A 17,047-nucleotide genomic window follows, 5' to 3' on the forward strand; every position below is an offset into this window, starting at 1 on the left:
GGCAAGCATCTGTTTTCACCTCAGGATCCTCTGTCACTGTTGTTTTCAAAACCTAATGTGTATCAGAACCAGCTGGAGGTCTTGTTAAAACACACAACAGTAGCCCCATCCTTGGAGTTTTTGACTCAGTGGATTTGGGGTGGAGCCCAAGAATTTGCATTCCTCATAAGTTCTCAGGTGATGCTGATGCAGCTGGTCCAGGTGCTACACTAGATTAAGAAACACTGCTCCATTTTCCAAGAGTAGGTACTTCAAGGACAGATTCAGACCCTCTTTGCCCTTGTAGAGACACAGATGGGAGAACTTGTCACCTGGTCTACTCTAAAGATGAGGTCAGCTCCTCTGCTATTAAAATCAGCTGGCCAAAAGCTAAAGGGTTGAGCTCATCTTCCTCCTCCTCTTCATTAGAGCAGATATGACTCTCCTCCTCTCGTGAGGCCTCCACTTGGCCCGGAAGTGCCTGGAACAGGCTCCTGCCTCCTGGTGCAGAGATGGGCAGGCAGCATGTGACAAGGAGCGGGGTGGTGTGTCGGGAAGGGCAAGGGGATTCCAGTCACATTACCTCTTCTCAAGCCCAGGTGCAGGCGCTCCCTGGCTGTGCAGCCCTGAGCCTCACTTTCCCCATCTACACAACACGGGATAATGATGCCCACATCCTAGAGGACCGCTGAGAAGGCTAAAGGAGAATAGTGCAGGCAGGAGTCCTTTGTTGACTGTAACATACCCTACAAACGGTAATTATTGCTACAGCTTCGTGATGGATTTGCTCCTTAACAATAAGCTGTGGTACTGGCGGCTTCTCCTCATCATCCTTCTTATTTTCTTACAACTCTAATAACTTTGGTTTATTTTTAAGACTTTCCCCACCCTCTCCCCCAACAATGGCCTTTATCTTTGACCCCAGTGTTACTGATTCTGACTCACCTTCCATGGGTGTATTCACACACCTAGACTCATCCTTAGGCACTAAAAAGAAAAAAAAAAAAACAAAACAAGATAATGGCATGAAACTCTCCTATTACTCAGTCCAAAGTCATGAGCTTCTCAATCTCAAGAGTGAAGGATAAAATTAAGCAGTGTGTCATTGGTTATCAACAAGCAAGTTTCTGTAGGCCTATTTTACCCCTCTCTGCCTGACCTTTGCTATTTGAACATTAGGTTCCACCTCAGAATCTCCTCAACACTCAGGGGGTTACAGAGAAAGAAAATGAGATGCCCTTTCAAGAGGGGCAGAGGCCACTGAAGATCCTGACAAAGATCTTTCTGCATTTGCTATGTGATTGAAATCATCCTGACATCCTTCTTGTCTGCAGAACCCTGGACTGTGGCGGGCAATCATCATATTCTCGTTATGTTGGAGGGGAAAAATTGAATCCATGGAGTCAGAAAACCCTAGATACGGTCTTCATTCTACCTTGGACACATCATTTAACTTCTCTAAGCCTTAGTTTTTATATCAGCAAAATGGAGCTACCATTATTTACTTAGCAGTGTTTTTCTGTATTGCAGAATAATGTATGGTTTCCTGCTCACTGCCTAACCGATGAGGTACTTCATAAATTATATTGGTGAAATCCTCTTTTTCCCAGCTTTATTTTTTTATGTGAAAGGATCCCCACTAAAGAACATGACCCTGTAGCATCACCCCTCAATCTTCCAGTGCAGCTGGGGTGAGTTGATTTTGGACTAGTAAATTTGGCACAAGTATTGAAGTTCATATGGCTCAGCCCCTCCTTTCTTTATTGAAGAGAGTGGGGAGAGGTTGGTTTAGATCTTTTCAATGAAGATTTATGACAATATGTGTTCTCCTCTGCCCTCAGCCATGGGGTAAGCCAACAGACCCGTTCTCCTGAACTAGTGGGTAACTCTAACTCAAGGGCAATTTGGCAAGCCCTGCAGCCAGCTCTGTACCATGCCCTCCAATATCACCTTTTAAGTAATAAAGATCTCCTTTGATCTCATTCTGCCTTATTCCTGTATCCATATCTTCATTGGTTCTGACTCTGGGGAAAGAGGATATTATCTGCTAGCCTCTTACATTCCAACAGTAGTTATTATCTCAACAGTGAACTAAATCGTTTCTTCATCTTTCATGTCAATGGCCTCGAGGAAATAAAACAGCGAGAGGCACCCCCTCCACTTACTGTAGTTCTCTGCCAGGACAGGCACTAGACCACACTGGCCCGCTATGTAGATGAAGCCTCCATCCAAAGTCATGGCATCAGCGTCTCCTTTCTGAAGAAATAAATCAGTAGCACAAAAGTGAGGCTGTTTCCTATCTCATTGACCCTCAGAGGTTTTCTGTCTCATTAACTTTATGTCACATGTACTTTTGATTAATCAAAACTTCTGCCATATAACCACAGGGTTTAGAAAGCTGGACATGTTGACCCAGGAGCAAGCAGCCAACACAGATCATGCTCCCTGGCATCTCTGACCTCTCATTAGTCCCATGTTGAGTACTGGACATGTCCTTACCACATTTTATTTGTGACTGTTACTACTCAGCCATCTACATGGCCAGATTCAGAGACCGTATTTACTAATGTTTCTATGAAACATGTTTTCTTCTCTATGGTGGAGTTCAACTCTGTTCCCATAATCCCATTAGCACTAACTCAGAGCACTAACACAACAGAGACATTCGATAAACAATTAATTTCTCCAGTTAAATAATTCATTAATAGGTTATTATTTAAATCAATGAAATTTTCCAACAGCAGAGCAAAAAATGTATAGATAAGGTCACTGTGATAAAAACACACAGATACATACACATGCTTCGCTTTTGATCTATTAACTGCCTTACTAGAAATTTATCTTAAAACAGTAGCAACTATAGAAACAAAAACTTACCAAGCCCTGACTATACTCCAGGTCCTTTTGAAACACCTTCCAGTGATTATCTCATGTATTGCTCACAAAATCCAACAAGGTAAGTACTATAATCCTCCCCCTTTTATACATTAGTGAACTAGATCAGAGACAGCTTAAATAATTCCTCTAATAGACAGTTACTAAGACTAAAACATAGTTTCATTCCTTAGCTCATGACCACTAACCCACACAGTCTCCAGGATCTATTTTAAAGGACACATACCTCAAAACTATTCTATATATTTTTTTCATCCATAAAATGGGCTCCTGAGCTTATTGTGAGGATTAAATGAGTTAATACAAGATAAGAGCTCATAAACATACTTGTCTCATAGTAAGTAGCTTCACAAATATTAGCTATCATTACTATTAAAGATACACCTGGAAATACTGGGGTCATAGAACAAAAATATTCAATCCGTATTATCTACAATAGCAAAGGATTTGAGAATAAATCAAATGTAGGCATTTATAAATTAGTTAAATAAATTGAGGCTGAAATACTTGGTGGAATATTATGCAGCCATTAAAAACATATTTTAAACAAATATTTCATTACCTAAGAAAGTACATCTTCTGTGTTGACTTTAAATAATAATAACAATAGATAACATTTATTGGCTGCTTACTATATGCTAGGCAATGTCCCGCGCACTCAAATTCATTTAATCTTTGTAACCGACAAATTTAGGAGACTGTATAAATTGCCAGATCTTAACGTACGGGTTATTCCCAGGAAGGCTTACGAAAATACAGATCTTCTTTCTTCAAGAAGACTGTGTGTCTCCTAGGTTTCTGTCAATTTTTTAGTATTTTATTTATAATTTTCTTTTTTTTTTTTTTAATGTTTATGTATTTTTGAGAGAGTGCCAGTGGGGGAGGGGGCAAAGTGAGGGGACAGAAGCGGGCTCTGCACTGACAGGCTGACAGCAGCAAGCCCGATGTGGGGCTCAAATTCACTAACCACGAGATCATGATCTGAGCAGAAGTCAAAAGCTCAAATGACTGAGCCACCCAGGTGCCCCCTGAATTTATTTTTTCTAATCACAAAAATATTGTCTGCTCTTAGAGAAAGGAAAGTTAATAACAACACAACTTCATAACTCAGAAATTATGTGGTCATGATCTCTGAGTTATGATGTTGTGAATGATTTTATTTATCTTTCATTTCTCTTGTAGCATGTAATATTTTTGGCACCAGAAAAAAGTTAAACTTAATGACTCAAGGACTGAGAAGGCTGATTTGCTTTCATAATCCACACCCTGGGATGCCACCCCACTTCCCAAAGCTCCCAGGACTCCAGAGCTAAGTACCTAAGGAGTCTGGGTCTTGGGCCAGCCTGAGCTGGAGGGGTGCATTGGGTGGAGTCGCATGGGGCTGAGGAGGGGGTGGGGCAGCACACAACAGGTACATCTTAGCCTCATGGCTGACAGGAAGACATATGGGAAAAGGGCAGAGAGGCCATGTATCTGGGTGTCCAAGCCCAGCTGTGGAGGTAGGGCCCTCCTTACCACTATGGCAGCGATGCAGTTCTCAACGGTCTCCTCCATGGTACACTGTAAGGCACCACCACTTACAGCACTCCACTCATCGCACTTGACCCTCTCATGGTGGCCCACTGCACACCACAGCACCCTCTGGGAGTCTTCCACACCTAGGACAGGTGGAGAAAAGCCCAGCATGCAAAATAAGTCCTCACATACATCTGGGAGGTTAGTGCCACTGACTGCAGAATGGCTGCCCAATGGTGTCCTCACTGACGGCAGCAGAGTGGGCATGAGACATCCCTGCTCATTCCCTGCCTATCACCCTCTGGGAGAAATGGGGAACTCAGTACTCAGAAGGAACAATGAAGGCAGAGCAGTCCCTCTCCCTACTGACCTCACCTCCTCAAGTACACCCTTCTGAGGGGAGGCCTTTCTGAGCACCAGCCCAGGTCAGGACCTTCCGGGGTTTTCTCTGACAGGACTGGGTTCTCCCATCCAGCAGCATTCCCCAGTTGGTAGTCATGTGTTATCTTTGGGGTAGGCCTAATTGTTCTCCCCTCACCCAATATCTGCTCACCACAGTATACCCACATCTAACACAGTGGCTTTTGTAGGTGCTCAATAACTATTGGTTGACTAAATGAAGAAAAAAATAAGGAAGGAAAGAAAGAAAAAATGAGCCATAGGGATCCAGAGGAAGGCAAGAGCTGAAATAACACCCTCTGAAATCCTAGTTTCATTCCTAATAGTGGCAGAGGCCATGTTCCCACATCAGTTTGGGATGTGCTATTTCTCCTGGGCACTGGGAAGGTGACCCTGGTTAATACACAGGACTGAGAACCATCATTACTTCAAACTGACTGTAACCTGAAGGTCTTCAAAACCCTTTTGTGATCTCATAATTCAGGCCTTTTCTGCAGCTCAGCAGAAAATCCCCTCACTAACCCAGTGCAGTTGGTAGCTCCCTTAGGCTCCACGGGCCAGTGAAGGTTGGGTAGGATGAGGCTTGCAGGCACTGGGAAAGCTTCTCTGGCTTTCCTGCTCTGCTGCCCTCCCAGGACCTTACACACCTATCCTTAGACGATGAATGGCAGCAAAATATTTGTATCCCAGGTATAGCTTGGCATCCATCTTAGGAGGGACTCTTAAAAACCCATCGGTAGCATCTGTAAACAGCAAGTCCTTCCCATGAGGAGAGGCAAAGAGCTGGAATTCTGTTGACTTGTCTTTTCCAAAATGTTCCTGTTCAAAGGATAAAACAAACAGAGAAGGAGGGAGGCTGGCATAGCAAGGGAAAGGGAAAACAAACCCAAAACCAAATAAGGAAAACTGAAAGTGAAAAAACATGAGCACCTGAGAGTAAAGACAAAGCGCCTGGCCCACCAACGTCCCTGTGGTTCCTGGGCTTCTCATGTCTCTCTCCAGGGAATACTTTACCCAAATCCCAGCTGGTCTGCCATGTGCGGCTTCAGGGAAACCGCCAGGGGCTGTCCCCCTGAGATTCGCACCAAGAGGTACGGGTTGCTGTATGCCAGGCAGCTGCTCCTCCCCAGTGTCATGTTCCCATGTGACAGGCAGTGAAGGCTGCCTGATTCCTGGCCATTAGTGGCTCTAGTGGCTCTAGTGGTCTTCGTCCTGGAGCGGCTAGTGGTCCAGCACCTGCCACTGAGCCTGGACGTCAGGAGTCCTGGGTTCCTCTCCTACCTCAGGCCTACCACTGAAGGACAAGCTGGAAACTTTCCGGCCTCCAAACAATGGAAGGGCCCTTTGCCTACAACTCCCACTAGCTGGCCCAAAGCCATTCCTGACTATTGTACCTACCCCCAAGGTCTTTCCAGTGTCTGTCCACTTTTTGCTTTTGCAGTGGCTCTACATGAAATGTGACCTCTGGCAACCTCCCGTACTTCCTAGGGGTACACACAGCTTACTTCCCAGGGCTCAAGAATCTTCCCAGATATACCCTACAAATTAGTTCCTCTGACCTCTACAAAGTACACAATCCAGGTCCCCAAGGTTGTACCATTTCATCTGGTGATAGTTTGTATGTATATTCATCATGTCTCCCACACTCATCTGGGAGCAACTCAAGGGCAAGTCATTGTGCCCTTCATCTCTGAATCCCCAGTGCTGAGCAGGGAGCGCCAAGAGAGAGGGGTCAGGGGATGGATAAAGGCTGGATGGGAGAGGCTGCCACCAACACCAGACAGAGAGAATGCTCATGGTGAGAGAACCTGCCACTGAGGGAAGTCAGGAGGGCAGGATCGCATGCCAGTAAGATAATAGGAGAATACTCCATAGAGGAGGGGCACCTGCCCTGCATCATGAGGACCCTTTAGAACTGAAAAGAAAAAAATGGAGCAATGAGGCACTTCTATAGAGTCTTTGGACCAGGAGGTCAATGATATAAGGTGAGGGTTTTATGGCCTCTGCTGTCTATAACGTATACAGACTGAGTGGCTTTTCAGTGAAGCAGATGATGTGTGACATGGTTCCTGTCCTACACCCAGAAGAACTTCCAGAGTAGCTAGAAGGGAATGTAGGAAAATGCCCCAAATCCAAGCAGGGACACCCCCTCCCCCAAGCAGGAAGGGAGGGTGGTGGGTGGGAATACCTGGGCCTGGTTGAGAAGCTCCCAGATCAAGTCCTCCTTGCCCCCCACCTTTCGAGCCACGACAGCATGAGAAGGGAAATGGGCCAGGTGACAGTCCTTGTATTCATCCACTGACTTCCGGGAGTTGTCCAGGCAGAGCAGCTCATACTGGTCCCTGTCAGCTTTGTTTGGCAGGTTCTCTGGGGGAAGAAAGCCCAGATGGGCCAACTGTAGACAGAGCTATGAGCTGTGGTCCCTGCTGCTCCCTGAATCACAGACTGTTTGACTTTATTGTAATAACTTTCTGGGCCCAAGATGGAGCTAGTCCTGCCGAGGTACCACATAAGTAAACCAAAATTTAGATCAGCTTTTGTGTCCCTCTAAATGCTCTGCTTGACCAGAAACAAAGTCTATTCAAATCAGCAAGTCCCCGAACACCAAGCCAACCCTGGGCCTTCTAACCTAGACAAAGTTGACTATATGGCCCCAGTCAATAGTCTATTTGTCTCTTTCTTGTCCTTTATTCATTTATAGAAGCTCCCTGACTTCCACCCCATTTTTCAGCTCTCCAAAAGGAGACTGTCAACTTCATGAAATGTTAAAATGTGTTTGTATCACCTAATTTGTCTTTAATAATTTTTTAACAACCTAAAGAGGACTGAAAGAAAATTTTTTCCAAATACATTTTATACATATGAGGAACCTGAGGCCTCAGGAGGTGAAATGACTGGTTCTCACTGCAGATAGACCCGGGGCCGGGAAGCCTGTTTGGCCCAGGACCCCTCTTACTACCCCACACGTCTGTAACTCTGCCGATATGAATGATGACAGCAAATGTTTTCTGAGCACTCACAGCACACCAAAGACTGTGCTGAAGGCTTTCATTTAATCCTCATAGCAACTGGGGAGGCCAGTGATATGATGATGCCATTCTAGAGATGAGGAAACGTAGGCTCGGAGAGTTAAGGTAACTTGTGAGCTAGTCTGAGGCTGATGCATCACCATGCGAGGACAATCCAGGTCCCCCACTAAAATGGCGATCCTCCCCTGGAGGCAGAGCCTGCTGGGGAAAGGTGGTGAAAGAGTTGAAGGAGGCATAGGGCCCCAGTCAGGGTACTCTACAGGTACAAAGAGGGCCAGAAAACCTTGTGAGGGAAACAGACTGTTTGGTTCCCCTTGTCTTGGTATTTGAAAGTGTTCTGGGTTGAATTGTGTCCCCTGAAATTCCTATATTGAAGTCCTAAATGCCCGTTACCTGAGAATGTGGCCTTACTTGGAAATAGAGTCATTGCAGCTGTCATTAGCTAAGATGAGGTCACACTACAGTAGTGTGAGCCCCTACTCCAGCATGACTGGTATGCTGATAAAAATGATACACACGCAAGGAGAATGCCATGTGAAGAGAAGGACTTAGGTTGGGCTGGTGTGACCACAAGCCAACAAGGGACACCAAAGATTGCCGGCAAACCACCAGAAATCTAGGGGAGAGGCAAAGAACAGATTCCCCCTCAGAACCTCCAGAAGGAACCCACCCTACTCACACCTTGATCTTGGACTTCTAGCCTCTCAAACTGTGAGACAATAAACTTCTATTGCTTAAGCCACCCAGTTTGTGGTATTTTGTCACGGCAGCCCTAGAAAACTCATAGAGAAGGTCTTTGGGGTTCATAAACTCTCACACTGAAAGGGAAGGAGTACAATTAGAGTTCTTGTATAAGGTTACAAGTTTAATTAGGTATGTCGAAGAGAAAATACATTTTAAATCTTTATATTGAAAGAAAAAATTTTAATGATTTAGTAATATCAGAATTCAATTAAAAAAAATCAATATGGTCTAATAGCTCCAGAAAGAAAGAACTTTACCTCAAGGTCCCAGTGGTAGCAGCAGCTCCCCAACACTCACTTGTACCCCAAAAGCCTTATGGATAGTCTCTTATAAACTTCTACTTAAAAGGCAATGAGTGGGGGTTCCTGGGTGGCTCAGTTGGTTAAGTGTCCGACTTTGGCTCAGGTCATGATCTCACAGTTCATGAGTTCAAGCCCTGCATTGGGCTTGCTGCTGTCAGAACAGAGCCTGCTTTGGATCCTCTGTCCTCTCTCTCTCTGCCCCTCCCCTGCTGACTCTCTCTCTCTCTCTCTCTCTCTCTCTCTCTCTCTCTTTCTCTTTCTCTCTCCAAGTAAATAAACTTTTTTTTCGAAGGCAATGAGTGATCTATATTAGCAGGCAAATGACTTTCAGTAAAAGTAAATGAGGACAGGCTGGGACAGCCTGTTGTTTTCAGAAAGTGAAGATGTTTTCAAATGCTTCAGGGTGAGTGTTAGAAGACTCTGCCCACTGGCATGGTAACTGTGACCACTTGAGCAACCAGAGGAAATAACAATGACAATTATCTGGAACAACTTGATTCTGGGAAATGAAACCCATGAATGACCCCACTAATCAAATTTACTGATTATTAATAAGACATGCGTCAGTTGCCAAAATGCTAACAAACCAGGTCAGTGTGTAATAATGAGGGGACTGTGAATTGTGAATAGCTGAACAAAGCAACAAAGGACCTTGAACTCCTCTTTCATGCTAGAGAAAGACACTGTGTTGTAAGGAGCTCTGTGAAAAGTGATGACTTAAAGTTTCCTTTGAGGTAGCAGACATTTATCTTAAAAATGAACCTAGCATACTGAATATTCATTTGGTTTAAACATCTTGAACAATACAAGTGTATTCTGTATGTGATAGAAATTTGATTGGTTACAAAACAAAACCCAGATTCTGTAACTTCAATTTGCCTGAAATATTATTTTGGTTTTTTTGTTTCTTTCTGATAAATGGCCCAAACTCTTTTTTTTTTAATTTTTAATCTTTATTTTTGAGAGAGAATGAGAAAGTGGGGGAGCAACAGAGAGAGGAGACACAAGATCCAAAGCAGGCTCCAGGCTCTGAGCTGTCAGCACAGAGGCCAATGTGGGGCTCGAATTCACAATCAGTGAGTTCATGACTTGAGCCCAAGTCGGCCGCTCAACCGACTGAGCCACCCAGGTGACCCGGCCCAAAACTCTTAAAAGGGTTTATTTTTTTCAATGTAGAAACACAAAAGAAATATATTTTTGTCCACAGTAATAATGCTTTTGCAACACCTCTAGTTGTAGATGTGCTAATAAGTTCTGAAATCATTATAATAATTTGTGTGTTTGTTTAAGGTGTTTGAAGCATTTAGGAGCCATTTATACTGAAGAATTCGGGAGAATGTGATTACATTTGAAATGGATATTGCAGTGGCTAAGAGAATTGAATTATTACAACTTGTTTTATTAATTGGTAAATACTGTTTCAGTTCGTTTAGTAGATTTGCAAACTGAACAAATTGAACACTAAACCAAGTACAAATAACAGAAATGATTTTTCTACAGAAACTCTCCTGTATCATTAACGGTCTTGTCATCACCCATCTCTAGATGTTAGGAAACTTTCAGGTAAGAACCAGTTCCCCTGGCCAGGGTATGGCTCACATGATTCTCCCTCCATTCAGCACTTACCAAACACTGTCATATGCCTCACGAAGGCCACATCCCCCACACCATCCTGCAGACACCTGAGGAACGGGAAAGCAATAGTCAGGCCACTGTCTGTGACTTGGGCTCACCCCTGCCCTGGCAACCCCTCAGAGGCTCTGCCCTGACCACTGGCTCACGCGGCTTTGCCCACAGTTTCCCAGACTTCAGTGTGTCCTCACAGAGGCAATGGCCCTGTCTGAGGGGCTTTTGAACCTCCACAGCCAACCCGGGTCTAAAGTAGGCAGGAGCTCTGTAAGCCACAACCCAGGTGATTCTAGGGAGGGATGGTGTGAAGGAAGGACCCGCACTTTCCCCTTTGAAGGCAGCCTAAAGTGATTGATTTTTTTTTTTTTTTTTAATAAAGCCCGATTCATGGAGGATAAAAACTCAGGATAGCCTTGGATTCCCAGCCAGTTTTGTTCTGGTTTTGACCAGTAGCCATTTCTCTTACAGACATGGAGAGGTGCCTGCAGAGGGCTGAGAGGGAGGTGGGGAGAGGCGAGCACATGTCCCTGACACAAGGAGATGCTCTGCCAGAAATAAGCAAGCTGGGAGGTCTTGGCCTTTGGCCCATCTGGAAGCCCAAGCCTGTGTGTGTGGATCCCAGAGACCTAGAGATAGGTCTGTCCCCCAAGCCCTCCCTGGTCCAGGAGGGAGCACACAGGCTCCCTGGGAGGCAAAGAGGGGCTCCCACGCAGAAGGCTGCTCCTCAGGATGGTTAGGAGTGAGGGTGGGCCATGGGAAGCACTCAGGACCCTGGGTTTCACACTGACACTCTAGGTGGTCTGAGTTTCCTGTGCCTTAGTTTCCCCATCATCAGGGTGAGGAGAAGCAGGGGGGCCCCACTCACTTGAAGGCACCTGAGTAGCCGAAGTACGGTTCCTGGAAGGAGCAGGCACACTTGTCTGTCCCTTTCCCCACACACAGTTGACACAGTCTGGGGAACGCTGTCCTGTTCGCACAGGGGACACAGCTGCCGGAGAAGAACTCGGCCATTTCTGCTGTGGCTGCTCAACACAGACATATGGACCTCAGGGCATGAACTGGCTGGGGGCCTCTGGGTTGTGTATGTGTGTGAGTGAGTGGCCCTCTGTGAGATCCCATGAGGCTGTACATACTTCCCAAGACTGTCCTAAGGAAGCAGATGTCCAGAGGTGGCCAACAGTGCCCATAGCCAAAGAAGTGGATGGCCCAGGGTCCCCATGTGTTCAGACATCACACCAATGTGTGGGCCTGGGGTCATTAGCATGTCCACTGCAGAGAGCCACCTACCTACACTGAACCAAGGGACCGCTCACCTTGTTAACTCACCACCATGGAGGCTCTAGGTGTGGCAGACAGAACTCTAAACACTGCAGGAGCTCCAATTGCCCTTTCTTACTTCGGGACATGGTCCCACCCACCCCTCTCCCCTTTGGATCCAGGAGCTATGGTAGTTGATGGTAGTTCCAGGAATCCATGGAAGAGGGTTGGGATAATTTGCCTGGTGGTTGGTAGGGGGTAGGCCAACAGTCATAACTTTTCAGACAGATGTCCAGCAGTGTCAGACATGGAGGCAAAAGAGACCCCAAGAAAGGGCAAACACGGCCAGAGCTATGGCCCAGGCTTTGGCACTCCATCTGACCCCAAAAGCCCCTTTGTTTCTATCACAGGCAAAACATGGATGCTGCAGAGTTGGCAGGGATCAAAAGCACAGAAAAGATTTGCCCATCGTCTTTCAAAGGCTAATGAGGCACCCTAGACTCCCTTGGCTCATCAAAACTGAACAAAAAGGACATAAAAAATTCTTGGCTCCAGTCTGCTCCTCACTTCTTGCCCCCATCCAAACCCTCACCCCAGGCACTGAGGCCTGACTGCCGATGGTGTGACTATAATCCCTAGTGAGCCTTCCTGGGAAGCTGGAAGGGAGTTCCCCTTTCTCATGAGCCCCAGGGATGGCCCTTGTCAAGCCAAACTGCTGGGGTTACAATGAATGTGGGGCTTTCAGAAGCTCAGAGACCAAGGGGCCTTTGCTGAGAGAAGACTCAGCTGCCAGTTCCCGAGGGTCGCTGGTGCAAGCAAACCCAGCTAGTCACATTTAAATCAGGCTGTCCTCTCCTCACCTTGTAGTTCATGAAACTCAGCGCCTGGTAGTGATTATATGGCCCCAACACAATCTATGTGGGTGACTGGCATAGGAGTCCTGCCTGAGGGCACCCAGCCCTAGCAAGCCTACCTTTTTCAGTGGAGTCAGAAGGAAGAAGTACCCCAATGGGGATGTTCCACCCAGCAGACCATCCTAGGCCCGTGTGGCAAGACTTCTTGCCTCGGAGCTGGTTCAGCTGGAAGTCGCTGTCCTTCTTCACCACAGCTACAGCATAATGGTAGGTTTGTGGATCTGCAAAGGAAAAGAGTGAAAGGAGGACCAAAGGAAGACACCGCATTATTGCTAACTAATCTTCCAGAGTGTGTGCAATGGGCAACTTCAGGAAATCCTAGGACCTGCACCATCTCCTGGTGAACAGGTAAAAAAAGAAAAAAATTGCCCTTTGATTAATAGGAGTGGGGGGGGGAGTCCATTTTCAGGGCAATGAACACTAGTTCCTTTAAGCCAGCCCCTTGTAGCCAGTGGAGACATGGGGTTGGGGCCACTGGCTACTACAGGGCCTGCAGGGCATTCTTAGGGAGACCTCAGCTCCCAGTCATTGTGATGTTACTGTTTCTCCCCAAAGGCTTTTCTCCTTTCTCTGTTTCTTTGCCTGCAGCCCAGACACAATGGTAAAGGTGTGAGAGGAAGGATGCAGGGGTGACCCCGGGATTTTGACAGAGCCCTGAAAGTTGGACACAGATTGAGGTGGGCTGTGCTCATGTACCCACTGATGACAGTTATGGACAAGTATGGGAGGAGGCAAAGCCTTATTCTTCAATTCCCCCCAAATCTCTCCTCACATCATTCACAGATCCATGTTCTGTAGCAACTGCAGGGGAATTAGCACAGCGAAGAGGCTGTCCAGATCTGTGTGTCTCCAGAGAAGGGCCTCTCAATGGTGAAACCCCACTGGGTAAGTGATGGACTCTGGACAGCACTGCCCCCTCTTATCCAGCAGTACCAAGGGCATTTCGATCAGGATGCATACAGTTCACAATTTCCCAGGGAGAGTCAACATTCTAGCCCTTGTAGGTCAGCATAGATGACAGACTCCTTCAATCCAAAGAGCTCCAGCAACTCTGTGTCCTACAGGCTGACAGAGACCCTACCTCCCCCCATGGCTGCAGTGTCAGACCAGAGACCTGGGACCCCAGGGAGAACGCACCATCTTTTGACCCAAAGAATTCTGCCACGATGGGCTTCAGGTTAAAGGGGAGCAGGCCTGCCTCAAATACCAAACCTCCTTCGACAGTCACAGCATCTGCTTCATTTGCCTGAAAGAGAAGAGACCAGTCCATGAATGGAGCCCCTAATCTAGACCTCTGCCAGGGACACTTGACCCATAGATATCTGCATGGGTCAGACCTCATTCCCTCCTTATTGTCCACTCAAATGTCACCTTCTCAGCAAGGCTCTCTCCAACCACATCTTAATACAATCACTCCATGCACAAATGCTGAGCTCCCCCTTTGCTTTTTCCTTCAGTCAACCACCTGACAACCATTCATTGTAAATTCTCTTCCCCTTTGGAATGCAAGCTCCACCAAGGTGGGGATACTTTTTTTGTTTGGTTGGCTTTTTCCTGCTGTATCTCAGAACTTAGAGAAGCACCTCCTATAGGTAAGTGTTCAATAAATGTTTGTTGGAGGAGTGAGTGAATTGTCAAATATTTCCATCCATAAGAAGTTATGGCTTGCACTCACAGATCTGGATTCTCTCTTCAAGTATCTGTCAGCCTAGGATTCCTTCCTTCTTGTGAGAAGCAGCAACCTCACAGCCTCTTCTCAGAAGTGAGGTAGATCATTTCTCAACCCATCATGGAAACCTTTTTTTTCTTTTAAAGAGAGAGAATGAGCAGGGGAGGGGCAGAGAGAGAGAGAGAGAGAGAGAGAGAGAGAATCTTAAGCAGGCTCCACACTCAGCACAGAGCCTGACACGGGGCTCAATCTCACAGCCATGAGATCATGACCTGAGCTGAAAACAAGAGTTGGACACTTAACCAACTGAGCCACCCAGCTGCCCTTAGAAATAATTTTTTAAATTCATTTATCAATTCACATTTGAAGTAACTTGGCTTTTTCTGAATTTAGTGTTGTGTTTCTATATACTTGCCTCCTTTTTCCTCCTCCCATTTTTCTTACATATGAATTTTATTTATGTATTTATGTATGTAGTATATAATTAATACTCTGTTGCATGTATCAGAACTCAATTTAAATTCACTTAGGTAAAAGAGGCATTTAGTATAAAGGTAAAAGGACAAGAAGGCCACTGGGACTAGTGAATACCATCAAGGTCAGAAGCAATTACATACATGGGTTTCAGTTCATACCCATGGGCTCCAGCTCATTACTGGTGGTTCCAGATTGTTCTTGCTCTTCCCCCACTTTACCTACATCTTCCCTTCCTGGCTGCCTCCTCCTCAAGCTCCAAAGGCTTATGAAAAGTCAGTAGTCTTAATAGAGACTGTATAACCTGCTTCAGCAACTGCATAAGGTCAAATTCTTGTAACAAATCAATCCCCCCCATAGATGAATTAGAAAAATAAATAAAGAAAAGTTTGTATTCATGTTTTTGACCCTTACTGAATATTTCCCAATCGTCTTCCAGAAATGACACAGAATTTATAATTCATAACACCAATAACAATGCATATGAATGTCACAGAAACCTACCAGCAAGAAATTCCATCATTTAAGAAATGTTATTACATTTCTAGGTATAAACTGTTACTTTAAGGATGGCTTTATTCAGGGGCCCCTGGGTGGCTCAGTCCGTTAAGAGTCTAACTTTGGCCCAGGTCATGATCTCAGGTTTGTGGGTTGGAGCCCTGCATCAGGCTCTGTGCTGACAGCTCAGGGCCTAGAGCCTGCTTTGGATTCTGTTTCTCCCTCTTCTGTCTACCCATCCCCTGCTCACACTCTGTTTCTCTCTATTTCTCTCAAAAATAAATAAACATTAAAAAAAATTTTTTTAAACAATGGCTTTATTTGCGTTTGATCATTAAAAAGTATGAACATTTTTTCCTTTATTGTTTATATCTTTTATTAGTTGTAATTTATTTTCTGCAAGTGGTTTGTCTATAGCTTGTTATCCTTAAGCATTTTTTACAAATTTAAATGATATCTTAATCTAGTTTTTACATTATGCTGTTTTGTCATAGTTGATGTGAATATATTTTTGTATGCTTAAGGTCTTAAAATCTTTTTTTGTCAAAGATTTAAAACTTTTACATTTCCAAGCTTATCTACCTCTGTGATTTATCTTGTTATGTCTATCTATATTAGTCAAATTGCATCAAACTGAGAGTTTGTTTGGTAAATGGATTAAACACTTCACTTAATTTTGTTGCTGAAGAGTTACCCAGGGGACACCTGGGTGGCTCAGTCGGTTGAGTGTCCGACTCTTGGTTTCAGCTCACGTCACGACCTCATGGTTGGTGAGTTTGAGCCCCGCATCCAGCTCTATACTGACAGTGTGGAGCCTACTTGGGATTCTCTGTCCCTTCCCCCCCACCTCTCTCAAAACTAAATAAACAAACATTAAAAAAAAAAAGAGAGGTACCCAGTTGTCTCGCTAAAGAATCTTTTCTTAGTCATTTACTTAGAAAGTTTGCCTTATCACACATATCAGTGTAAATCTATACCTTATCATACATATCTGTGTAAATCTACATGTATCTTACCTAAATTTATTAAGCCTATGGCCCTAGTGCCCTAATGTTGGATATTGATCATAGCTGACATCTGCATCATATCATGTAGACAACTAGATAGATGAATATATATATAGCAAGCTGTGAATATGTATGAATTTTGTTTGCTTTCAGGCCTCCTAACATCTGCACCAGGACCCTGGTCTTTGTAATACTGCTATTTAAATATTTTATAGTTTCAGGTAGGCCTCCACCACTCCCTTGCTAATTTTCTTTTTTAAAATACTATTTATAGGGGTGCCTGGGTGGCTCAGTCGGTTGAGCATCCGACTTTGGCTCAGGTCATGATCCCACAGTTCGTGGGTTCGAGCCCGCGTTGGGCCCTGTGCTGACAGCTCAGAGCCTGGAGCCTGCTTTGGATTCTGTGTCTCCCTCTCTCTCTGCCCCTCCCCCACTCGCACTCTGTCTCTATCTCTCAAAAATGAATAAACCTTAAAATATTTTTTAAACAAATAAAATACTATTTATATTCTTATCCATGTGCTTTTTCTTAAGATTTTGTAATTATTTGATACTTCTAAAAGGACTATACTTTGATGAAAATTATATTAAACTTATTAACTTTGAGAAAATATGCAAGTATTTGATATTTAATCTTCCCATCTAGGAATATGTCATATGTGTTTATTAATAAATATTGTTCATTTATCCTAGACCTTTGTATTATATTTGTTTTTTTTTAATATGAAATTTATTG

General features: G+C 44.8%; 1 protein-coding gene and 1 long non-coding RNA gene across 2 annotated transcripts in view; one reads left to right on the plus strand and one right to left on the minus strand.

Moving 5' to 3' along the window:
* The window catches only part of LOC122229613 (inhibitor of carbonic anhydrase-like), a 63,714-nt gene that overhangs the window by 14,869 nt on the left and 31,798 nt on the right, over positions 1-17,047 (minus strand). The window contains exons 3-11 of the mRNA XM_042954903.1: positions 13,801-13,909; positions 12,723-12,884; positions 11,358-11,514; positions 10,490-10,545; positions 6,977-7,155; positions 5,436-5,607; positions 4,390-4,532; positions 2,145-2,235; positions 925-966 (exon numbers count right to left, since the gene is read on the minus strand). Of these exons, the coding sequence (XP_042810837.1) occupies positions 925-966; positions 2,145-2,235; positions 4,390-4,532; positions 5,436-5,607; positions 6,977-7,155; positions 10,490-10,545; positions 11,358-11,514; positions 12,723-12,884; positions 13,801-13,909 (1,111 nt within the window). The remainder of the gene's footprint in view (positions 1-924; positions 967-2,144; positions 2,236-4,389; positions 4,533-5,435; positions 5,608-6,976; positions 7,156-10,489; positions 10,546-11,357; positions 11,515-12,722; positions 12,885-13,800; positions 13,910-17,047) is intronic.
* On the plus strand, positions 12,718-14,382 carry LOC122229615. The gene is made up of 4 exons (XR_006207079.1): positions 12,718-13,011; positions 13,252-13,340; positions 13,447-13,548; positions 13,728-14,382. It is a non-coding gene; the product is annotated as an uncharacterized LOC122229615 (long non-coding RNA).

The sequence above is a fragment of the Panthera leo genome, chromosome C2, assembly GCF_018350215.1.
Source record: "Panthera leo isolate Ple1 chromosome C2, P.leo_Ple1_pat1.1, whole genome shotgun sequence".
In the NCBI taxonomy this organism is placed as follows: Eukaryota; Metazoa; Chordata; class Mammalia; order Carnivora; family Felidae; genus Panthera; species Panthera leo.